General features: G+C 40.1%; 1 protein-coding gene across 4 annotated transcripts in view; it reads right to left on the bottom strand.

Moving 5' to 3' along the window:
- Positions 1–25657, bottom strand: part of ints10 (integrator complex subunit 10) — a 58329-nt gene that overhangs the window by 6632 nt on the left and 26040 nt on the right. For all 4 annotated transcript variants that reach the window (XM_063046590.1, XM_063046592.1, XM_063046594.1 and 1 more), the window contains 5 exons: positions 16926–17079; positions 13308–13390; positions 11307–11453; positions 7871–7979; positions 3348–3427 (listed from right to left, as the gene is read on the bottom strand). In XM_063046590.1, the coding sequence (XP_062902660.1) occupies positions 3348–3427; positions 7871–7979; positions 11307–11453; positions 13308–13390; positions 16926–17079 (573 nt within the window). The remainder of the gene's footprint in view (positions 1–3347; positions 3428–7870; positions 7980–11306; positions 11454–13307; positions 13391–16925; positions 17080–25657) is intronic.

Raw genomic sequence — 25657 nt, 5'->3', positions numbered from 1 at the left:
CGTTAAGTAGTTGGAGCTGGAACTGGATGAACTCCAGATCATCTGGGAGGCTGAGGGGGTGACAGGACATACACAGAGGTGTACACATACACAAGGTGCAGGACACAGAAAACTGGATAAAAGTCAGGAAAGGGAAAGGGATTAAACAGCCAGTGCAAAGTAGAGGATAGTTACAGCAGTCAAGTCTTTGGCAATGACTCTGAGACTTGGAAGGGAAGTGGGGAGAAGAGGCGAGCTGTGGACATAGGGGACTCATTAGTCAGGGGAACAGAAAGGAGATTCTGTGGATGAGAATGAGATTCCTGGATGGTATCATAAACAAGAGAAAATCTGCAGATGCTGGAAATCCAAAGCAACACACACTAAATGCCGGAGAAACTCAGCAGGTCAGGCAGCACCTATGGAAAACAGTAAACAGGAATTTGACTGCTGACGGTTGGCAACATCGACTATTTACTCTTTTCCATAGATGCTGCCCGACCTGCTGAGTTCCTCAGGCATTTTGTGTGTGTTCTCGTATGGTACGTTGCCTCTCGGGTGCCAGGGTCTGGGACACCTCGAATCAAGTCCTCGGCATTCTTAAGTACAGGGTGAGCAGCCAGAGGTCGTGCCCTATGTAGGTACCAATGACATAGGTAGGAAGAGTGACGAGATTCTGCAAAATGAGCTTAGGGGATTAGATGCTAAATTAAAGGACAGGACCTCCAGGGTTGTGATCTCAGGAATGCCACCTATGCCACGTGCTAGTGAGGCCAGAAATAGGTACATCATACAGTTTAAAACAGAGCTAAGGATGGTGTAGGAGGGAGATCAGACTTTTTCTCTTCCAGGGAAGGTGGGACCTATTTAGAAGAGATGGTTTGCACCGGAACTGGAGGGGAACTAATATCGTAGCAGGAAGGTTTGCTTGTGCTGCTTTGGGGGATTTAAACTAGAGTTGCAGGGAGATGGGAACCAGAGTGCCAGAACAGATAGTGGAGAGTTTGTGTTGAGAGATGCTAAGACCTCAGACAAAGACAGAAATTAAAAGGTTGAAAACGGTGCGACTAATTTTCTGAGCGGCGTTTATTTCAATGCAAGTATTGTAGGAAAGGCAGTTGAGCTCAGAGCATGGACCAACATATGGAATTATGATGTTGTAGCAATTAGTGAGAATTGGTTGAGGAGGGGCAAGACTGGCAGCTCAATATTTATGGGCTCCTTTGTTTTAGACACAACAGAGCAGGAGGGATTAAAGGTGGAGGGGTGAGTAGTCCAGGAAAATGTCACAGCAGTGTTGAATCAGGACAGACTGGAAAATTTGTCTAGTGAGGCTCTACGAGTGGAACTGAGGAATAAGAAAGGTATGAACATGTTAATGGGGCTATGTTATAGGCCACTCAATAGTCTATGGGATGTAGAGGAACAAATTTGTAGAGAGATTGCAAACTGTTGCAAGAAACATTAACACGAGGAAATCTGCAGATGCTGGAATTTCAAGCAACACACATAAAAGTTGCTGGTGAACACAGTAGGCCAGGCAGCATCTCTAGGAAGAGGTACAGTCGACGTTTCAGGCCGAGACCCTTCGTCAGGACTAACTGAAAGAAGAGCTAGTAAGAGATTGAAAGTGGGGGGAGGGGGGATCCGAAATGATAGGAGAAGACAGGAGGGGGAGGGATGGAGCCAAGAGCTGGACAGTTGATTGGCAAAAGGAATATGAGAGGATCATGGGACAGGAGGCCTAGCGAGAAAGAAAAGGGGGGGAGGGAACCCCAGAGGATGGGCAAGGGATATAGTGAGGGGGACAGAGGGAGAAAAAGGAGAGAGAGAAACAGAATGTGTGTATATAAATAAATAACAGATGGGGTACGAGGGGGAGGTGGGGCATTAGCGGAAGTTTGAGAGGTCAATGCATTAGCGGAAGTTTGAAGTTAGATCCTTTCGCTGAACACCTACGCTCTGTCCGCCAGAGAAAGCAGGATTTTCCAGTGGCCACACATTTTAATTCCACCTCCCATTCCCATTCTGATATGTCTATCCATGGCCTCCTCCACTATAAAGATGAAGCTACACTCAGGTTGGAGGAACACCATCTTATATTCCATCTGGGTAGCCTCCAACCTGATGGAATGAACACTGCCTGAGGGTTCGAAGATCACGCGCATTCAACAGTGGTTTCCGACCTTGCTCTTTACGCACTGAGATGTCTCTGAATTCTCTGAATCTTTTCACAATATTATGTACTGTAGATGTTGAAAGACCTAAATTCTCTGCAATCTTGCATTGAGAAATGTTCCTTTTGAACTGACCAACAATTCTCTCACGAATTTTGGCACAAAGGGGTGAACCATGACCCATCCCTGCTTGCAAAGACTGAGCCTTTGATGGAAGCTACTTTTATACCCAGTCATGATACCTCACCTGCTACCAATTAGCCTGCTTAATGTAGAGTCTTCCAAACCGGTGTTACTTGAATATTCTGTGCACTTTTCAATCTTATTTTAACTCTGTCCCAACTTTTGTTGAGTGTGTTGTAGCCACCAAATTCTAAATTTGTATATATTTACAAAATACAATTAAGTTGGTCAGTAAAACTATTGAAAATCTTTTCTTTGTACTTTTGTCAGTTAAATAAAGGTTCATGTGAATTAACACATCACAGATTTTTGTTTTTATTGCATTTTGGAAAATATCCCAACTTTTCTGGAAATGGGGTTTGTAGAAGTCCCAATGAGAGATTGTGATACTTGATCTTCTATTAGGGGATGAGACAGGGCAAATGATAGAAGTTTGTGTCAGGGAACACTTTGCATCTATTGATCATAATGCCATTAGTTTCAAAGTAAATATCCAAAGTAAAGAGAATTAATGCAATAAGTTTCTTTAGTTCTTCTTGGTCCATTTTTTCTTCCTCTTTTTTCCACCTACAAATTGCAAAATCTCAACATAATCTGTACACAGATTGCCTCCAACTTTCATACTCCAGCCCCTCTCAATCCATTCACTTTCCCTCTTTGACCATACTACTCTCTTTCCTCATATCTTATTCTACAACCCAAAAAAATCTGCACAGCTCCATTTTTGACTATTTAGTATTCCCAAATTTAAATACTTCTGTAACTCAGCTGCTAAAGACCAAAGTTCTGGATTTTTGCATAACTTATCAGACTCTTTCACTTTACAAAGATGCTCCTTAAAAACCTTTCTCTCTGACCAAATTTTTGATATCAAATTCTGTTCAAAAATTCCGTGAAGCACCCTAAAAACATAACTGGTTGTTGTTTTGATAAGAGATTCAAATTCTTAATTGTGATCAAGTGCAAATTCTATGGATTACTGTTACCAGAAGTGCGTAATCAGCTTACCTTAAAGCAAGCCAGCATTAACTGAAGGCAATATGGCATCATGGTTTTACTGGTACATGGCAGGAGTTTAAGATCCAAACCTAAAAAGCCAATCAGTTAAAAAGAAAAATGAAAACATTAGCAGGCTATGCAGGCTTTTGAGATTTTAAAACCATAATTTCTGAAAATGCATACCATTGTATTCTTTTCAATTTGATTACAAATGTAAAAAAAAAGCAGGTGTAGGATATTCTCACTTTATGCCTGCTCTACCAGTAAATAAAATTACGCTGATTTTATACTTCAATGTCATTTTCCTACACTAATACCATGCCCCATTCTTCTCATCACTGCTCTGAATGACCAATACTTCACATTGAAACTGTAACCCCAGATTCTGAACATCCCAGCCATGAACTTGTGCAGTGGAATAAACAGTGACAGTTGATCAGCATGTGAAAGGGAGTAGGTAACTGGGAAATAAATCAGAGAACAAGATTGATGGAAATGTTTGTCCTAAAATAATTGAACTGGCTAATTCTATGTCATAAGGAGACATTAATATCTATCATATCCACTGTTCACTCTTATCTATCTACTAGTTATAATGTCAATAATTTCCAAATATTATTTCCCTTTCTTTAATACATGTTAACTGCCCAAGAGGAGGATTAGTTCCACTCATTTTACCCTTTTCTCCTTTCATCTGTCATCTATTAGGCTTGGTTAAGATACCAAGAAAACAATCACTTTCTTGACAAGAAGTTTTAAGGCAGTGGTTGATAGATTCTTGACTGGTCAGGGCACGAAGGGATACAGAGAGAATGAAGGAGATTGTGGCTGAAGGGAAAATTGGATCAGCCATGATGAAATGGCAGAGCAGACTCAATGGGCCGAATAGCTCCTATATCGTATGGTCAAATCTGCTCCTATATCTTATGGTATGCATCTCCTTCTTCTTCTTAAACAGGACATTAAGATACTTTGAAAATCAAGGTTCCCTAAACCTGTTAGCCTTGGTTTTATCTTCCAGCATTCAAACAGGAATGCAGAAACTCTGTACTGTACTAATATTTTACTTTTGAAAGTCTCCCACTTATTAAGCATCACTTTGCCAGAAAACAAACTATCCCAATCCACCACCTGCTAGAACCTTTCTGATGCCATCAGAATCTCAACTTAAGGACCAGCCATATCTTTCTCCATAATTATCTTGAAACTATAATGGCATAGATTCACTAGATTCAAAACGTTCACACCACACACACCTCTATCACCTGCCCTGATTTGTTCCCCAGTAGGAGATCCAGTATTGCACGCTCTCTAGTCAGGACCTCCACACATTAAGGAAACTTTCCTGAGCACACTTGACAAATTCTATCCCATCCTGCCCTTTTCCAGTATGGGAGTCCCAGTAAGTATGTGGAATGCTATTACAAAATTATTTTTCTTAAAACTGTCTGCTATCGTTTTGCAAATTTGCTCCTCTAAATCCCGCTGCCTATTGGGAGGTCTATGATATAATCCCATTAACATGGTCATTCTTTCTTATTTCTCATTTCCATTCGTATAGCTTCAGTACACGAGTCCTCCAGTCTGTCTTGTCTGAGCAATGACCAAAGGTATTTTCCGTGACAAGTAATCTCACCTCTCCCCCTTTAACAGCTCCCTCCTATCATGCCTAAAACAACGGAATCCCGCAACACTGAGCTGTCAGTCCTGCCCCTCCTGCAAATGGCTATAATATCATAATTCCACATGCTGATCCATGCTCTCAGCTCAACTGCCTTGCATTGAAATAGATGTAACTCAGAACTTTAGTCCAACCATGCTCAACATTTCTGTTCCTGTCCCCACAACTACTCCACTAGCTGCTCTGGCACTATTCCCTTACATCTCTAGTTTAAACCACGCCCCACCCCCTGCCCCTGCCCCTGTAGCACCAGCAAGCTTTCCTGCAAGGATATCGGTCTTCTTCCAGTTTAGGTGCAAACCTGAAATGACATGGTGACATTCTAAACCAAATTAAAACACAAAATATTAGATGTCTTAATATCCTTAAAGTGGATAAATCCTCAAGGCCCTCCCTATGTGTTCCAGACTGAAAATGGGAGGCAAGTGGGGAAATGGAAATCTTCAAACCTTCTCTCCCTTCAGAAAGTAGAAGCAATTCCAGATGATAGGAGGATAGTGAGTATGGCACCTATGCTCAATAAATGCAGCAGGGATAAATCAGATAGTCACAGCTCTGTGAGTCTAACATCAGCTGTTGGAAAGTATTAGGGAAAAAATCTAACCTGCACTTTGAAGAGGCAGGGGTTGATTCAGGCAGAGTCAAGTTAGCTCTGTACCGGGAGATCCTGTCTGACCAAATAAACTGAATTTATCAAGCAGGTTATTTACTGTGTTGGTGAGGTTGTGTGTTTGTTTATAGAATGTATGGACGTCAGTAAAACCTTTGATGAGGTCTCACATGACAGTCCAAAAGATACTTTAGTGATTCATGGGCTCCAGGGAAATTTGGCAAACTGGAAACTGAGATATACTGCACATATACACACACAGTTATTGAACCCTTTGCAATAACATGGTTTTCTGAGTTACAACAGTAGACAAATATAAACTGCCTAAACTAATAAACAAACAATTGTACTTTTCATGTCTTTATTGAACGCACTGTTTAGTCATTCAGGCTGGAACAAGTATGTGAACTCTTGTATTTAATAAATGGTAGAACCTCCTTTAGCAGCAATAACCACCACCATACATTTCTTGTAGCTGCTGATCAGACTTGCACAACAGCGAGGAGAAATTTTAGACCATTCCTCCATACAAAACTGTTTCAATTCATCAATATTTCTGGGATACCTTGCATGAACAGCCCTCTTCAGGTCATGCCACAGCATCCCAATTGGGTTAAGGTCTGGACTCTGACTTGGACATTCCAAAACACAAATTCTTTTCTTTTTAAACCATTCTGTTGTTGATTTATTCTTGTGTTTTGGATCATTGTCTTGTTGCATCATCCAACTTCTATTCAGCTTCAGGTGTCAGACAGCTACCCTGACATTCTCCTGTAAAATGTCTTGATACAATTTTGAATTCACCGTTCCCTCAATGATTGCAAGCTGTCCAGGCCTTGAGGCAGCAAAGCAGCCCCAAACCATGATGCTCCTTCCACCATGCTTTACAGTTGGGATGAGGTTTTGGTATTGGTGTGCCCTTTTTCCTCCAAATATAGTGGTGTGCATTTCTGCCAAAAACTTCAACTGCTGTCTCATCTGTCCGCAGAACACTGTCCCAGAAGCATTGTGAAATATCTAGGTGGTCTTTTGCAAACTTGAGATGTGCAGCCATGTTTTTTTTGGAGATCAGTGGTTTCCTCTGTAGTGTCCTTCCATGAACACCATTCCTGTTCAGCGTTTTTCTTATAGTACACACGAACAAAGACTTTAGCAAATTCTAGAGATTTTTGCAGGTCTTTTGCTGTTACTCTTGAGTTCTTTTTAATCTCATTCAGCATTGCATGTTGTGCTCTTGGTGTGATCTTTGCAGGATACCCACTCCTAGGGAGAGTAGCAACAGTACTGAGTTCCCACCATTTGTAGACAATTTCACTTACTGTGGACTGTTGAACGTTTAGGTCCTCAGAAATGCTTTTTTCACTTTTTCCAGCTTCATGCGTCTCTACAATTCTTCTTCTAAGGTCTTCTGAAGGTTGTTCTGATCGAGGCATGGCGCACATAAACAAATGTTTCTTGAGAAGAGCAGGCTCTGCCAGTAACCTGACCTTGGGTGCCATTTTTATAGGGCAGGGCACCTCTACAACCCACACCTCCAATCTCATCTCATTGATTGGAACACCTGACCATAAATAACTTTTATGGAAGGCATTATCTGATACGTTCACATACTTTTTTGAATCTAGACTGTGATTGTTTAAATTGTGTACTCAGTATTGACAAGAAGTACAATTGTTTGTGTGTTATTAGCTTATACAGATTGTGTTTGTCTACTATTGTGACTTAGATTAAGATCAAACCACATGAGTAATTAATACAGAAAACCAAGTAGTTGCAAATGGTTCACAAACGTGTGTATATATATAAGAGCACAAAGGAGATTTAACAGGATATTGCATTACTTCTGCTATGGATAGGCTGTTAAGTTTTGTTTAAAACACAGAAGGACGAGGGATGACATGATCGCGTTACGCAAAATTATGGAGAGACTTAATACAGTAGAAATTGAGAAACTGTTTGCCTCAGCCAGGAAGTCTCTAAAGCTAGAGGACACAAGTTCACTTTAACAGGTGAGGAATTTGGAGGGGATGAATTTGGCGGGTGAGGGAAACAAGTACACTCTCATCATTTAGTAAGTATTTCAAAGAGCACTTTAAATGTCATGGCATAGAAAGCAATGGAACGAGTGCTACAAAAATTGATTAGTATAGCTAGACAATTGATGGCTGACCAGACATGGTGGGACCAACAGGGGTGTTTCTGTGTCATCTGACTCTGACACATTCTGGCTGTGCTCCATACCTCTTCTGAATCTAGGTTTCACTTTTGGAATTTCCTCCTGTACTTTCACCACATCCTGTGCACATGGAATGACACTGCACATAACATCCAACACTTTATCACATGTCATCTGCAGAAGGAAAACAAATTTCAGTTTCCAGGATCATCTTCTCCACATTTCTAATTTTTGTTTACCATCTTCATTTCAAATCGTGAGAAAAATAATTTAAAAATACATGTAATCAATTTGATAGTATAGGTATGAACATGGAATATTTTTGAAACAGTTCAAACATTCATGACAACTTCTCACTATTCTCTTCACTGTGTTTCTCTAACTTTAGGATGTCTCTAATTATTTATCAAATAAATTTCAATTTTTTATTTTATTCGTTTTCCTAATCATTAAACCAGTTAAATCTTTGACCAGAAATCAGAAAATATAATTCCACCCCATAACCGTATGATTAAAACAGTAAATTCATTCTAAACTTCAAGCAGTTCAGTTTCTTGATTTTGTTACAAACTCTTCATAGTCAACTTGGCTTCATTTTAGAGGAAGAGGAGCAACAGCAAAAAGCTCTTTCTTCATGTGCAGTATTACCACTATATGATCAGCTAATATGAGTTACAAAATTGCAATGTTATGGCACTCACTCTGACTTAATAAGGAATAACACTTCACTGTGTCTGCCATTTAACTTTAGGTCAGTGGTCCCCAACCACCAGGCCACAAAGCATGTGCTACCGGGCCGCGAGGAAATGATATGATTTGGCGATATGAGTCAGCTGCAGCTTTCCTCATTCCCTGTCACACCCACTGTTGAGCTTGAACGCACATGAGGTCATTACACACGCATCATCCATGTCAGCGCGGGAAGAAGATCAACTCCGCGAGCTTGCAAATGACGGCGGGCTGAAAAGTATGTTTCAAATAACAACTCTGCCGGCATTCTGAATCAAAGTCAAGGCTAAATATCCTGAGATAGCCACAAAAGCACTGAAAAGGTTGCTTCCATTTCCAACATATCTCTGCAATGAATGCAACAAAAACTAAATTGCGGAATAGACTGGACATAAGGATCCAACTTCGAGTATCGCTGTCTCCCATCACCCCTCGATGGCACCGTGTTGTTGCAGGGAAACGCCCAGGGCTCCCACTGATTCAGCGATATTGGTGTGTTGCAATGATTTTATATGTTCATACGGGGAAAATATGTGCTGTGTGTTTAATATCCAAACGTTACTTAAAATGTTATGATGCTATTGACTTATAAGTGACTTACAATTGACTTATCACTATATTCATACAAGGAAATTATGTGCTGTATGTTTAATATTAAATTCGTTAGATAATCCCTTTTAGAAACGAAATTGAGTGTATTAGCCACTTATCACCTATATTCCAGTTGTGATTAACACACCCCCCCAACAGAATTGCCAAAAACGATTTGTAGAAAAAAATTGGCATGTACACACATGCGCACTGCTGCCCGCGCAAGGCTTCATGGTCATGGCAGTCTTTCTCAGGGTAAACACAACGTATTTGACTGCTACTCTTGTCCGTTGGCAACCCTACCCCCCCGCCACCCCCGGTCCGCAGTGCAAAAAAGGCTGGGGACCCCTGCTTTAAGTTATAGTGTAATATAATATCTGAATGTGAAGTAGTATGAAATCTAAATTCTGTTAAGTACTGTGCAAAAGTCTTTGCAACATGTAAAAATTCTGGAAAGCGAAGATGCTTTCAAAAATAATGAAAAGTTCCTAAATATCAAAAAAACCTATAAAAAGTAGTAAACAGTAAAAAACTAAATCAGCTCAATATTTGCTGTGACCACCTTAAAAAAAACTGCATCCGTTCTCTTAGGTACACTGTTGTGCAGTTCTATAAGAAAATCGGCTAGTAGGTTTTTCCAAGCACCTTGGAGAACTTGCCACAGTTCTTCTGCAGACTTTGGCTGTCTTGCTTGCTTCTGTCTCTCCAAGTAATCCCAGACAGCCTCAATGATGTTGAAATCAGGGTTTTGTGGAGACCATACAATCTGTTACAGAACTACTTGCTCTTTGTTTCGCTGAAAATAGTTCTTTATGACCGTATTTGTGTGTTTCGGGTCATTGCCCTAGTGCAGAATGAAGTTGGGATCAATCCCTCCCCTTCCTGTCTCCTTCTATCATTTTTGGATCTCCCCCTCCCCCTTTCAAATCTCTTACTATCTCTTCTTTCAGTTAGTCCTGACGAAGGGTCTCGGCCCGAAACGTCGACTGTACCTCTTCCTATAGATGCTGCCTGGCCTGCTGCGTTTACCAGCAATTTTTATGTGTGTTGCTTGAAATTCCGGCATCTGCAGATTTCCTCGTGTTTGGGATCAATCGGACGCCTCCCTGATGGTATTGCATGATAGATGAAAATCTGCCTGTGCCGCTCAGCACTGAGGATTCCATTAATTCTGACCAGACCACCAACTTCTTTTGCAGAAATGCAACCCCAAACTTGCAGGAAACATCTGTCATCCTTCACTGCTGGCTGCAGACACCCATCCATCCATGTAGGGCTCTTCAGTTCTTCTACAGACAAACAGCCTCCTGCTTGAGCCAAAATTTCCAAGTCAAAAGTAATCTTCATGGATGAGGTGTTGCCAAAAAGCCATTTCTCTGAAGTGGAAACAAGGCCAAGAGACTCATCTATGCACAAAAACAAAAATACTGGGCTGCTGAACAATGGCAGCAAGTGCTCTGCACTGACAAGGCAATATTCAAACTTTTTGGTTCATACAGGAGGCAGTTTGTCCATAGAAGGGCTGAAGAGCACTACGTGGATGAGTTTCTGCAGCCAACAGTGAAGCTGATGGAGGTTCCCTGCAGGTTTTGGGCTGCAGTTCTGAAATGGAATTGGTGATCTGGTCAGATTTGTTGTAATCCTAAATGCTGAGAAGTACAAGCAGATTCTCACCCATCATCCAGTACCATCAGGAAGGCCTCTGATCAGTCCCAACTTAATTCTGCAGCAGTACAATAACCCCAGACACACAGCCAAAGTCATAGAGAACTATCTCCAGCAAAAGATAAGAATTCTGCAACAAATGGTATGGCCACCATAGAACCCTGATCTCGACAAAGCTGTCTGGGATTACAAAGACCCCAAGGTGCTTGGAACAATCTACTAACCAATGTTCTTACAAAACCTGTACGTCAGTGTACCTAAGAGAGAATGGATGCAGTTTTAAAGGCAAGAGGGGGTGGTCACACCAAATATTGATTTGATTTAATTTTTTTTTTACTATTTACTGCTTTTTCTTGTAAATTTTTTGACATCTAGAAACTTCTCATTTTATTATTTTTGAAAGCATCTTCACTTTACAGAATTTTTTTACATGTGCCTAAGACTTTTGCACCATACCAGAGATGAGTAAACTTTCTCATCTTAGCTTTCAAAATTATAACACCATTGTGGACTTACTCTGTATTCTCCCAAAGCAAAGTGACAGGCAGCCATTTGGATTAATGCCCTCTGCTGTTCAAGTGTACCCTGACTCACGACATGCTGCTGGACTCCTTGAAGAGCACCCAATTGATGAAGACTGTTTATTGCTTTTCTGTATTGACCCTTCAATAGAAGTTTCAATATTTACACACAAAAATAAAGAACAACAGGTAAATAATTTCATTAGACCATAAGATATTGGAGCAGAATTATGCACATTGAAAATTTGAGTCAGCAATATTTATAATGACCATAGAAACTAGAACTGTTTTCATTCTAACATGCTAGTAAAAATTAATTACATCCAGTTTCTTTAAAGTATTTTAAACTTACATAAATAATTACCAGTCTTCTACCTATTGCCATTCCTTTCTATCCTCAACAACACAGAAGTTGCTATTTTATGATTAGTTGCAAGGAAGGGTAGTATGCTGGTGTCAATATGGTATATCACTGAAAAGCAGAATAGTTTTTTTTTCTAATTTAAAGGTATTTAAGTATTAATTTTAAAACTATCTTAAGACTAACCTCACATTTACAGCTTACTCATTATAACTAATATATTTCAATACATCTTAATTAAAAACTACAATGCAGTAAAAGGTTTCACCAATCCATTAAAGAAATTATGTGCCTGGGTCTAAATAATTCCCCATTTACCATTTGACAACATAAATGTATCTCTCAATTAGAGTTTGGAATTTGTACAAATACACATTGTACTTTTGCTTTCATCCTCACCGATTTTAATCTTTATCAACACTTTAACGGCATGGTGTAATGGAGACAACTATGGGTTTGTCTTCTGCCATCAGACCTTGATGCAGCATCAACACCCAGCAATGACCAATCCTAACCATACCTGCACTCTCAAGTCTAGTTCATCAAATCCCCCAGGAGATCGCAAACGCGTCAAATCGTTTAGTCGGTTCAAAAGAACATCGTTAGAAGGGAAATTATATGCTGCACACTGCAGCGATTGTAGTTCAAAGGAAGAAATATATCTACTAGAGTATCTAGTAGCTTTATGAGCTGCCTGCAAAATGTCACCGTTTGTCACTTAGTTTTATTGAATTAAGGTTAATTGTACAAAGTACATTGTACTTAAACATCAAGGTAGATCATTCACAAGATAGATAAGACACTCAAAGCTGCTGCTCAGGTTGCTCTGTGGTTAAGAAGGCATATGGTGCATTGGCCTTCAGTAACAATGGGATTGAGTTTAGGAGCCAAGAGGTAATGCTGCAGCAATATAGGACACCAGTCGGACCCCACTTGGAGTACTATGCTCAGTTCTAGTCACCTCACTACAAGAAGGATGTGGAAACTATAGAAAGGGTGCAGAGGAGATTTACAAGAATGTTGCCTGTATTGGGGAACATTCCTTATGAAAACAGGTTGAGTGAACTCACCCTTTTCTCTTTGGAGTGACGGAGGATGAGAGGTGACCTGATAGAAGTGTATAAGATGATGAGAGGCATTGATCATGTGGATAGTCAGAGGCTTTTTCCTAGGGCTGAAATGGCTAGCACAAGAGGGTACAGTTATAAGGTGTTTGGAAGTAGGTACAGAGGAGATGTCAGGGGTAAGTTTTTTTACGCAGAGTGGTGAGCGAGTGGAATGGGCTGCCAGTGACAGTGGTGGAGGCGGATACGATAGGGTCTTTTAAGAGATTCCTGGATAGGTACATGAAGTTTAGAAAAATAGAGAGCTATGGATAACCCTAGGTTATAACGCTAGGTAAGGACATGTTCGGCACAACTTTGTGGGCCGAAGGGCCTGTATCGTGCTGTAGGTTTTCTATGTTTCTACGTTTCTATAATGACAACAATCACGAATACTAATATTTAAAGCATATACTTAAAGGTGATAAACATCAATTATTAAATTTAGAATGTTAATGGCTAAGAAGGCTCAATACATAAGAGAAAATGTTTTTCTGTAATTTCACATACAATACAGTATCAAGTAACTTACCTGGTATATAATCATGTCAGTGATAAATATTCTTAGCCATAGCCAGGTTTCAGTCTTCCAGGATATGCAAATGCGAGTAACTTCTTCAGTGGAAAGAAAACTCAAAATAAATTCAAAAATGTAATAGAGAATAAAAGTCCTTCTCAATCTAAAGTTAAGTAATTTAGCATTTGTCCTTGTCTTCACTGAAACCCATAACCACCAGAAGCACATATTACTCTGCAAAAATTCTAATGCATTAGCAGCATGAGAAATCAATGACCAGGACTGGTTGGTGGCACAATGACATCGGTGCCAGACCCGGGAGCGGAGGTTCCCGGGTTCGAAACCAGTTGGGTCCACTCCCGAGTACGCTTTCCATCTGTGCCTGGCTGAGTGTCGAGATCGCAACTCAACCTCATAAAATAAAGAGAAAATAGTGCAAAAATGTCTGTGTGAGGAGTGGCGTGCCACACCGTCTCTCTCTCTCGCTCCGTGCCTTGTAAAAAGCTATGAAAAAGACATCATCACGGATGCACGCACGGACACACAGATGCACAGACTCACACGCACGCAAGCACATGCCAAAAAAAAAGAAATCAATGACTAATATATTTAATGTAAAATAACATACAATTCTGGGTCAAGTCATCCCAAGGTCATCTATCATTCATTATAAAATGGAAGAATATTGTAAATTTGTGAATTCTACGTTGTATTGCTTATCCAAAATAGATGCTGGGTTTATATTCCAAGGAATATTTCCCCCTGGCTTTCTACTACTATCTCTAGATATGATATTTTAAAAGGGTTAGTTAAGCCTGGTTTTAAGGCACCAGGACCCGCCTTCGCCCCTTCTCCTGTCAGTAGAAACAGTTCTGCCGGGCTTAGAGGCTAAGCCACACGAGAAGGCCAGGAGTTGGACTTAGTTGTCAGAGGCTATTTGAGGCGCATGTCGTGAGGAGCACTTTTAGGTAGTGGGAGCTTGCTCCCACTGCCACTCCTCGGCTTGACAACCCTGGAACAGGCAACATCCGTGGAGTGTACGAGGGGATCAAGAAAGCCAACAGGCCAACCCAGAGCAAGACAGCACCATTGAAAACCATAACAGGTGAGACCATCAATGACAAAGGAAAGCAGATGGAGAGATCGGTGGAGCATTACTCTGAACTCTTCTCCAGAGAAAACAGCATCTCGGACAGCGTGCTAGACGCCATGGAATGCCTGCCTGTCATGGAGGAACTTGATGCATTGCCGACTGCCGAAGAGCTGAGTAAAGCCATCCACAGCCTGCCCACTGGGAAGGCACCAGGATTGGATGGCATTCCACCAAAGGCCATCAAATGCGCAAAGGGCATCCTGCTAAAACACCTGCACAAACTACTGTGCCAGTGCTGGACAGAGGGAGCAGTGCCGCAAGACATCAGGGACTGCAACATTGTCACCGTATATAAGAACAAAGAGGACAGAAGCGACTGTAACAGCTACAGGGGAATCTCCTTGCTGAACATTGTTGGGAACGTCTTTGCCCGCGTGGTCCTGAACAGACTGCAGAAAATAGCCAAAAGGGTATATCCCGAGTCTCAGTGCGGTTTCAGGTCGGAACGCTCCACAATCGACATGATCTTCTCCCTTCCACAACTACAAGAGAAATGCAGAGAGCAAAGACAAACACTCTACGTCACTTTCATTGACCTTACAAAGGCCTTCGACCTTGTGAGCAGAGACAGCCTCACAATATGTCAAAACATAATTAACACTATTATCAACATCCTTGAATAAAAGGAAACACAGCAGAATGAAACAGAAAAATTGTGACCAGCAGTAACTATCTCTCGTTAGAACCAAATTGTTAGGACAGGACTTCCAGAACATGGAAATAAGCAACCAGCTAGTCTCTACGAATAATAGTTATACAGGTGTCCCCCGCTTTTTGAATGTTCGCTTTACGAAACCTCACTGTTATGAAAGACCTACATTAGTACCCTATTTTCGCTTTCAGAAGGTTTTTTCACTGTTACGAAAAAAAAATTCAGCGCGCGATAAAAGGCAACGCGCCCCAAGCAGCCGTTCTCCCCAGGATTCTCGCCGGCATTGTTTAAACACGAGCCTGTGAGCAGCCGTTTTCAAGATGAGTTCTATGGTATCAGAAAAGCCTGAAAGAGCTCGTAAGGGTGTTACACTTACAGTAAAACTAGACATAATTAAGCGTTTTGATCGTGGTGAACCAAGTAAGGACAACGTGAGTTTGGCTTGTGGAAGTTGACAAAGATGATGTTGAAGAGGTTTTGGCATCCCATCACCAAGAACTGACAGATGAAGGAGCTGATGCAATTGGAACAAAAAAGAATAACAATCGAAACCAAATGAGTAATCATAAAGTACGACTTTAACTTTGAAAGGGTACGTCAGTTTAGGGGATATTTGCAGGATGGTTTGAGTCCTTATTAAAGAACTGTGTGATAGAAAAATACGCAAGGCTCAGTAGTCAAGTAAGCTTTCCACATCAGCCACAGCAGACGACGAACCTCGACCTTCGACATCGAGGCGGGCAGTCATAGGAGAAGATGAGCTGCCTGCTCTAATGGAAACAGGCGATGAGATGACACCCCAGTGTCCCACCACCCCAACCCCCAGGCCACGGACAGATACCGATTCGCGGAGAATGCAAAGGTAGCCGGGAGGCACACAGCACATCTTTAAGAAAAAAGCCAAAATAAACATGCTAATTAATTAGGTGCTGCCGACACGTAATTGTCGGCCCAGATCAGAGACGACGCAATCCAAAACTGGCACTGATCTGGGCCGACAATTACCGGTGGCACCTAATTAATTAGCATGCTTGTTTCGGCTTTTTTCTTAAAGATGTGCTGTGTACCTCCCGGCTACCGCTGGACCCCTGTGTTCTTCGCAGCAATGTATCGCTCAGCGACCTGGAGGGTGGGGGGCCAATGCACCACCCAAACTCCGACAACTCAGTCTAACACACCATCATCAATATGCTCGGCGCTGTCCCAATTCTCGTAAGTGATACTCCACTGTACATACATTATTTCTACTTTATATAGGCTGTGTATTTTTACGTGTTATTTGGTATGATTTGGCAGCTTCATAGCTTAAAGGTTACTGGAGAGCACTTGCACGTGTTTTTGCCAACAGCGCTTGCGTGAGATTTTCGCTCCAGAGAACAGTTCAGTAATGATTGTGGAGAAGTATTTCTACTTTATATAGGCTGTGTATTTATCATATCATTCCTACTTTTACTATATGTTACTGTTATTTTAGGTTTTATTTGTTATTTGGCATGATTTGGTAGGTTATTTTTGGGTCTGCAAACACTCACAAAATTTTCCCATATAAATAAATGGTAATTGCTTCTTCGCTTTACGACATTTCGGCTTATGAACCATTTCATAGGAACGCTCTACCTTCGTATGGCGGGGGGAAGCCTGTACCTTAAAGTTGTTCCAGACTTCTATTCTACATTATAAATCAAGAACCATTTATACAGTAATATATATTTGATGGTCACCCAATAATTGATTCCAGTACTGAAAATATGAAAGAGATAATGTTCAAGAATTCTTTTCTCTAGATATTTAACCTCCACAGAGTACTTTAGAATAGCAGCAGTCCTACCTTTTTCCAAAGCCTCTTGGGAATGAAGCAATTCCCAACTTTCTCTTGCTATTTTAAAGCTCTCAAGCACATCTATTGAATTTGGCAGCTCAATTTTATTGACGAGAATGTGACGGTTACGCACTTTACCAGAACATTCTTCATCATCTGAACTCTGTAATGAAAAAAATAATTTATTCAAAATTTAAAAGACAAATCAATAATATTACTTTATGATACTGACTACACAAGTTTCTACCAATTTTTTTCTTCTGTTGATCCCCTGCTGAAGAAGTTTTCATCTTCCAGGATGGAAATCCTATGCAACTCATTTTTGTGTGGGCTTAACAAAGGACACCCAACCTTAGCGAATAACTAAATTCAACACCATACTTGTCTACAATTTCTTTACCAGATGTCTAAAGCCAGATTTACAAAACAAATACAAAAACAAAAGAGACTCTGCACATGCTGGAAATTCAGAGCAACACACAGAACGCAGAGTAACTTAGCAGGTAAGCCAACATCTATGGATAAGAAATAACAGTCAATTTTTGAACCAAGACCATTTATCAGACCCTTCCTGATGAGATCCTCCACTATTTTGTGTGTTAAATGTCTGTGTGGGTAAATACAGCTCCAATGACATATACAAGTTTGCTGATGACATCACTACTGTGGGCGGTATCAAAGGTAGTGATGAGTCAGCATCTAGGAGGGAAGGCGAATTTTGGCTGAGTGGTGTAATAAGAACAACCTCTCACTCAATATCAATAAGACCAAGGAACTGATTGTAGACTTCAGGGGAGGGAAACCAGAGGTCCATGAGCCAGTACTCATCGGAGGATAAGAGGTGGAAAGGGTCAGTAACTTTAAATTCCTGGGTGTCACTGTCTCAGAAGACCTGTCTTGGACCCATCATATAAATATAATTGCAAAGAAAGCACAACCGCACCTCTACTTCCTCTGAAGTCTGCAGAGATTCAGCATGTTATCAAAAACTTTGGCAAACTTCTATAGGTATGTGGTGGAAAGTGTACTGACTGGCTGTATTGTGGCCTGGTATGGGAACACCAATCCCTTTGAGCAGAAAATCTTACAAAAGGTAGTGGATTCAGTCCAATACATCACAGGTAAAGCCCTCCCAACCAGTGAGCACATCTACATGAAACCTTGCCATAAGGAAGCAGCATCCATCAACAAAGATCCTCACTACCCAGGCTATGCTCCTTTCTTGCTGCTGCCATCAGGTAGGACGTACAAGTGCTTCCGGACTCACCCCACCAGGTTCAAGAACAGTTACTACCCCTCAACCACGAGGTTCTTGAACACAAAGGAGATAACTATACTTATTCTATTGCTAGTCTTCCCATAACTGATGGTCTCACTTTAGGGACCATTCATCTCGTTATTTCACGTTCTTTCATTTCATGTTATTTCATACTCAATTATTTATATTTGCATTTGCAGTTTGTTGTCCATCCATCCTGTTTATAGTTACTGTTCTATAGATTTGCCAACTATGCCCGCAGGAAAAAGAATCTCAGGGTTGTATGTGGTGACATGTATATACTCTGGTAATGAATTTTACTTTGAACTTTGGAATATAAAATCTACCCACCATTCATTATTCTTTACAATCTACATAATAAAATATTATAAAAGGGTTAAGAGTGAAAATTTACAAGATTGACCAAGTTAAACCATCTCTTTATAAAAAATGTCCACTAGAGGTTCTGAAATAAAAACAGAAAATGCTGAAAACTTCCAAGCAGGGAAGGGAAAGAGGTTGTGCAGTAACACAATAGGTTGATTTAGCCAATTTTCTACATGGACAATATTAATGACAAAGATCATGATAGAAAATTGTACAAAACCTCTAAAATATACAAGTAATGTACATTTTAAGTGTCAATGAACAGCCTGGTACTGAAATTTTTTTAAAAAACTACAGATGCTGGAAAACTGGAATATAGTGAGAAATAATAGAAAGTGGAAAAAGAAACAGTTAACGTTTCAGGTCAGAGACTCTTCATCAGACTGGGGAGTGATGACACTCACACCAGTTGATCAAGACACTGCATGCAAAACATGAAACATTTTCACAGAATAGAATGTACCATCTATTCTGTGAAAATACATGAAAACAACAGGTACATGAGTTAGAGCCATCTAAAGACATTGTGCACCAAAGGTCATTCAGTAGACTTTTCAGTTTAGAATCATACAGCATGGAAATAGACAATCTGCCCCACTATGTACAAGTCAATCAACAGGCACCCATTCATATTAATCCAACCTATCAACATTTGACCAGTAGGCTTATATGCCTTGGTGATTTAAGTGCTTGTCTAGACACAACAATTCTGCTTCCATCATTCCCTCTGACAGTGCATTCAAGGTACCAGTCTCTAGGTTAGGGGTCGCCAACCCGTCGATCGCGATCGACCGGTCAATCTTTGAGACTTTCCCAGCAGATCCCGAAGAAAAATCAAAAATAAATACACAAATACTGTTGTAATGTCAGCATTATAAAAGTAAGTAATACTAATTAGGATAATGGTAATATAGCAATATTTTCTCTAAAAAGCTGTTTGTAAAGAGAGATTGTTTCCAGGTTGCGAGGGTTTAGTTCCGTTCTTTCTGCCCAGTGCGCATGTGTGTAGTTCCCCCGCCATACACCGCGTTTTCAGTGTAGCCCGTGCTGCATCAAAGTGACCAATTAGATTAGGTAAGAGTACAGACTGTTGCAAACATCAATATACGGCAGTGTCCTCAACCTCCGGACCGCGAAGCATACAGGGGTGCAGCGGTAGTCGGGAGGCACACAGCACATCTTTTAAGAAAAAAAGCCGAAATAAACAAGCTAATTAATTAGGTGAATGTCAGCTCAGATCAGAGGCGACGCAATCGGCACTCGCTCATGATACCCTGATAGCATGGCGGAGGCTCCACGAAAGAAGGCGAAAACATACAAATTCCATCCAGAGTGGGAAGAGGAATTTCTGTTTACCTTGGTGAAAGACAAGTGTGTATGTATGTCGTGCCACCAAACACAAGCACTGACTAAAAGAGGGAATCTGGAGCGGCACCATAACACCAGCCACTAGGAATTTAAAGACACCTACCCCCCAAAGAGCGCAATTCGTGCCTGGAAAGTTGAGGAGCTGAAATCGGGGTTGAAGGCCCAGCAATCGTTTTTCACAAAACATGCTGCTCAAAATAAGGCTGCTATTGAAACATCATTTCGTGTAAGTCACCTTTTGGCTAAACACAAGAAGCCTTTTACAGATGGCGATTTATTCAAGGAAGCAAAGGTCATTACCGCAGAGACTGCTTTTAATGACTTTAAAAACAAAAACAGCATCACAACTGCAATACATTATATCGCTTGGCCCTGCAACAGTCACAAGGAGGGTAGAGTCACTGTCAGAGGACGTGGATATTTTTCACTACAGTTCGATGAATCCCTGGATGTAATGCAAACAGCTCAGCTTGTTGTATTTGTCAGAATGGCTTTCCAGGATTTTACAACAAAGGAGGACTTCCTCACTCTTTTGCAATTAAAGGAAAGAATGAGAGGCGAGGATATTTACAATGAGTTAAAAAAATATGTCCATGAAAATGACATCCCCATTCATAAACTGGTGTCAATTACTACTGATAGGGCCGAGCAATGCGCGATGTTAGTTTTATAGCACTAAAAGTCAGTGCCTACTTCGGGTCAACTTATCTATGTGAAATTGCATTTTCACAGATGAAAATTATTAAATCTAAGTACAGGAGCTGACTTACTGACAGACACCTCACTAGGGTTGCCAACCTTCTCACTCCCAAATAAGGGACAAAAGTAGCAGTCAAATCCCGGGACATTTGTGTTTACCGTGAGAAAGACTACCACGACCATGAAGCTTTGCGCGGGCGCCTGTGTGCGCATGCGCGTATGTGCCGATTTTTTTTACCCCATGAATCAGTTTTGGTTTAATCTTCATTATTTCTACTTTATATAGGCTGTGTATTTATCATATCATTCCTGCTTTTACTATATGTTAGTGCTATTTTAGGTTTTATGTGTTATTTGGTATGATTTGGTAGGTTTTTTTTTGGGTCTGGGAACGCTCAAAATTTTTTTCCATATAAATTAGTGGTAATTGCTTCTTCGGTGTAAAGCATTTCTGCACAAAAGGAACGCTCTACCTTAGCGGGGGAAATACGGGACAGTTGGCAACCCTAAACCTAACAGACTGTCTCAGACTGGCTGTCTGTAGTTATGAGCCAAATTTCTGGGAACTAGCAGAAAGTATTCAGCCCCAGTCATCACACTGAGTGCAACAGTCAATTTTTATTCATTTATTTTTTGTGTTGAAATAAAATTAAATAATGAAACTTAGAATTAAAGGTGTGAAGTATTGTAATATTCTTAAAGAAAGACAGCTATGGCCTGTTTGATATGCTAGTTACAGTGTTTTCTTGTTTGAATTAATTTGAAAGTTTGACAGAAGTATTTTGTGTAATTCAAATACAATTCGCCCAAATAAAAGGCCTCAAATTGGAAGTACAATCTGAGCTGTTTTTTCTCTAAATGATTTAGTAGGTAGATCTTACCTTTCACTGAGCTCGAGGTAGGGGATCTTGGGCTTAAAAAGGTTGGTGACCACTACTCTAGGTGATAAAGGTCCCCCTCAGACCCCTTCAAAATCTCTTGCCCTTTACATCTATACCGTCCAGTTTTATTCACTTCTGATAAGGGGAAAGGTATCCCACAGCCACCGCAATCTATACCCCTCAAAATTTTACACACCTTCTTAAGCAGTAGAAATACATTTTTAGGCACACCATAAATATTCTCTAAATGTTTTCACAACAAAAACTAATTGACACTGAGTCCACACTTTATAAAGCAATACAGATCTATTGCTACTTGGTCTGTTCAGTAAATATAATTCAAAACTACTTTAACCTTTCATCACATACCTCTGGACTTGTTACGCCACTGAAAGAGCAAATTGTGACATTATCAATTTAGCAAGTGGTCTCAACGGAACTTGGATTTTTTTTCTATTAGTTCACGGCAAAACATTACTCTCACATTCCAGCAATGATGTGCATATAGTCATGAGACTCTCTGATCCCCCGTAGGTTGAATATGCTCCAATAAGATATGATATGGCATTCGGAGAACCACATAAAATGTATGAAATTGTTTCAAAGATTTAAGGCACAGTGGGGAAGACCAAACAAAAAGGAAAAACCCAATGACTGAGATTATCCTCAAAAGAGGAATGGGGAAGCTGCAATGGTATGAAGGGTTGTGAAGTGACTTTAAAAACGAAGAAAAAGAAATCAAGACGGAGAGAATTGGACAGAAAGCAAACAACCAGCCAATATCAATGGAACAAAAAACAGAGGAACATAGCACTATCCATGTAACAGATGATATTTTTACTTTTAGCAGCAGATGCCAATTTTTGCTTAATATATTAACCATATAGCTGCCAGTTTTTTAAAAAATGTGCTAGCCAGCCGTTTGGCTATATCTAAAGATAACATCTGGCATTACAGCCAAAAGCAAAAATATTGAATAAATTATTTACCAATATTAGATCAAGAAGCTTGGTAAAGTCAGTGTGCTCCCTAATGATCACTGTTTTACAGGTCATGCAAGGAACATTTCCTAATAAGACTAAAAATGTTAGTAAATAATAAATACTATTTTACCATTGTAAGTAATATCTATATTGCTACTGTTTAGTAAGAACATAAATGCAAGAATAGGCTCCCTCAGCCATGCTCTAAGATCATGTCCTCAACTTCACTTGCCTGCTCAATCCACACAATCTTTGCTTCCCCAAACTTCTGTCAATAAATTGTCAAGTTCGTTATAGACTACCACTATCCCATAGTTTGAAAACTCCGATGGACTGGCATCTAGCCAAATAAGACCTTGTTTTTTATTCTACCTCTAAACTCACTGAGGTTTCATTTCCCACATTCCCTTTGACAATTTCCAGCATTCCCTTTAAGCTAAACAGAGCCCTACTTCCCACGCACCCTTCAAAATTATTGGGGCACCGTTTTTCATACTCCCTTTACAACTCTCCATTGTACATCATGGGATAAATTAGTAAAAAGTTCATGACTTAGTCACGTGCTATATGCATTAGCATATAAACTTCTTACCACAGGAACTGAATTATATTGGAAATAAATCACGAAAATGGTGGACAACATAAATATTGTCATATTTTGCTAAAAGAGACTGGAAGACTCAGTTGTTTGATGCAAGATGTAGAAAAAAAAACATCCCTCTTGGCACAAGTATTAAATATTACCCCATTCCCAATGCTCAGACATACAGTATATCCTTCAGTTTAGTCGTTCAGTCAGCCAAATTAAGGACTTAGAGCTGATAATCTTCTTGCAAATTAAATAGATGGCTAAACGTCAAATTAGCCATCTAGTGAATGAAAATCAAGCCAATTTTGCTGAATGTTAAGTGTTTTCCATGAAATTGGATCGAGATCTAGGTCAATAGAAAAATGTGACAGAAAATGGAAATTTTCTATTTGGCATTTCTACTCATTATTCATGCAGAGCAAATAAGAAAGTGGATATAAAGTCTTCTGCTCTCAAAATGTTATTCAGACCTGTCTCACAACATTCCTGAGGTTCAATTTTCAGTACTGCAGCAATGGACAAGCACAACAATTAGTCTTTCATCAATGCAAGATCTTCATAAAATATAGAACTGATAATATGGAGCATTCTTTCTATATATCCTTGTTTAAACATTGGGTTTCTAAGTACTCTCTATCAAAAGGAAGTTACATTATAGTCTGCCAGCTTCTCACCAAAAATCACAAACTGGTTCCCTCACAAGTAGTAATAGTTTTGGATGCATTATGCAGCTTTGGGAGCAATGTCCTAAGCAATGATCTATGAAAGCAATGTAAATGTCACAGGAAAAGGGCGAAACACAACGACTACAGATGCTGGAAATCTGGAGCAACGCACAAAAAGTCACAGGTTAAAGTCACTCCTTTAACTAGTATTCTACCTCCCCTAATCAAGGATACACATGGAATACCTATATTATCTTTGCCTCATCCTCATTCCCCAAAAATGTACTTTTAAGTCATTCTGTAGATCTACTGCAAATGAACTTTAGACTGATCTACATCCATCAAATACAAATATTTCACAATTAATGACATTTTTGTTAAAGAATGGCTACATCCTGTACTGTAGATGAAAATGATGATCTTCTCCTTAGGCAATCTGTCAAGGATAGTCCTTCAAATATGCCAAATTCTATGGGTTTTAAGGTGGCTGCAGAGGCCAAAGTGGGACTGTAGAATTCTGCCACGGGGGGTAAGAACTGCTTAGCTTATATTTTGTGTGCACTTGATGACTGGTATCAAAGCCATCCTGAATGCTCCTTCTCCATTCTGTGCTTTGATGATCCAAGGATTCAGTGGGGACATTCCAAGAGGCTGTGAGAATTTCCTCAAATCAGTCTATCTTGTCCACCTTGTAATGTCCTGCTGTTATAGAGCCTGTTATTGGGTAAGTAAATGGCATGATCTGTCCATCACAGAAAACCAAGTATGAATACAACTTGCAAATCTCACAATGTTGATCCACTTATCCTGCTAGACTATTCTTGGAGAGTTTGTGGATTCAGCACTGATGTTATCCCTCTAAAGTTTTAAGGTGTCTGCTGTGGGTAGTTCATGTCTCAGGATAGAAGTTGTCATTGCCTAGAAAACCAGAAGTTTTGTATCAAGTTTGTAGCAAAAGCTGTTTTAATACACAAAAAAGATACTTCAAAATTTCATCATTGCCTATCTTCACTAAGAGGCAGCTCGGAAGATGTGCGTAGCAGTCCAAATTACAAGGATATTGTTGGGGACCTTTATTTTTTTTGAGTGCAAGGTAATAGAGTATAGGTGTAATGGCCTGTGTTTTGCAGAAATACAGGCCATTCTCCTGTAAGCTTCAATGGATGAGTTGAGAATGACCTTGCACTAAGTCTCCAAACATGCATGTGTACAAGCATCATCTGTATATACAGCTGGATGACTGAAGTTGGGGTGACTTGGTTCTGGAGTAAAGTGATACAAGCTGATTTATTTCCTAAATGTCCTGCAGATGGAAACTGTGTTACAGGCATGAGCAGCACCACTGTTCAAAAGATTGAGAGAAGTGTTGGGACAGTGTTGAATTGATACTCTAATAACCAAGTAGAATTCAATTGGGGATAAATTACTTATACTACAGAAAACACATCGGCTTCAGCACAGTTGCATGTCAATTCATTAATCATTATTTTTATATTCAAACTATTCTGGTGCTTTTCTATAAATCCACTCTAAACCACAGACATTCTTTTTCTAGTATAATGAACAAAAGAAATTGGAATAAACTGACCTCAACACAAAGTCTAATGAATCTTAATACTAACTGGCCTATACAGGTCCACAATCCCTTATCTGAAATCCTTGGGGCCAGTTGCATTTCCGAATTCAGATTTTTTTTGGGATTTCAAATCCCCCCCCCCCCGCCGATACCAAAAAACGCGTATGCTCAAGTCCCTTATTTCACCTGTCTCAGTGTGGTGGACTTTAGGACCCAGCAGCGCACCAAACCTACGCACATCCTCCCATATACTTTAAATCATCTCTACAATGTAAATGCTATGTAAATAGTTGTTATACTGTATTGTTTAGGGAATAATGACAAGAAAAAATTTT

The sequence above is a fragment of the Mobula hypostoma genome, chromosome 4, assembly GCF_963921235.1.
Source record: "Mobula hypostoma chromosome 4, sMobHyp1.1, whole genome shotgun sequence".
NCBI classification, from domain to species: Eukaryota; Metazoa; Chordata; class Chondrichthyes; order Myliobatiformes; family Myliobatidae; genus Mobula; species Mobula hypostoma.
This window is presented reverse-complemented; position numbering and strand designations above follow the sequence as displayed.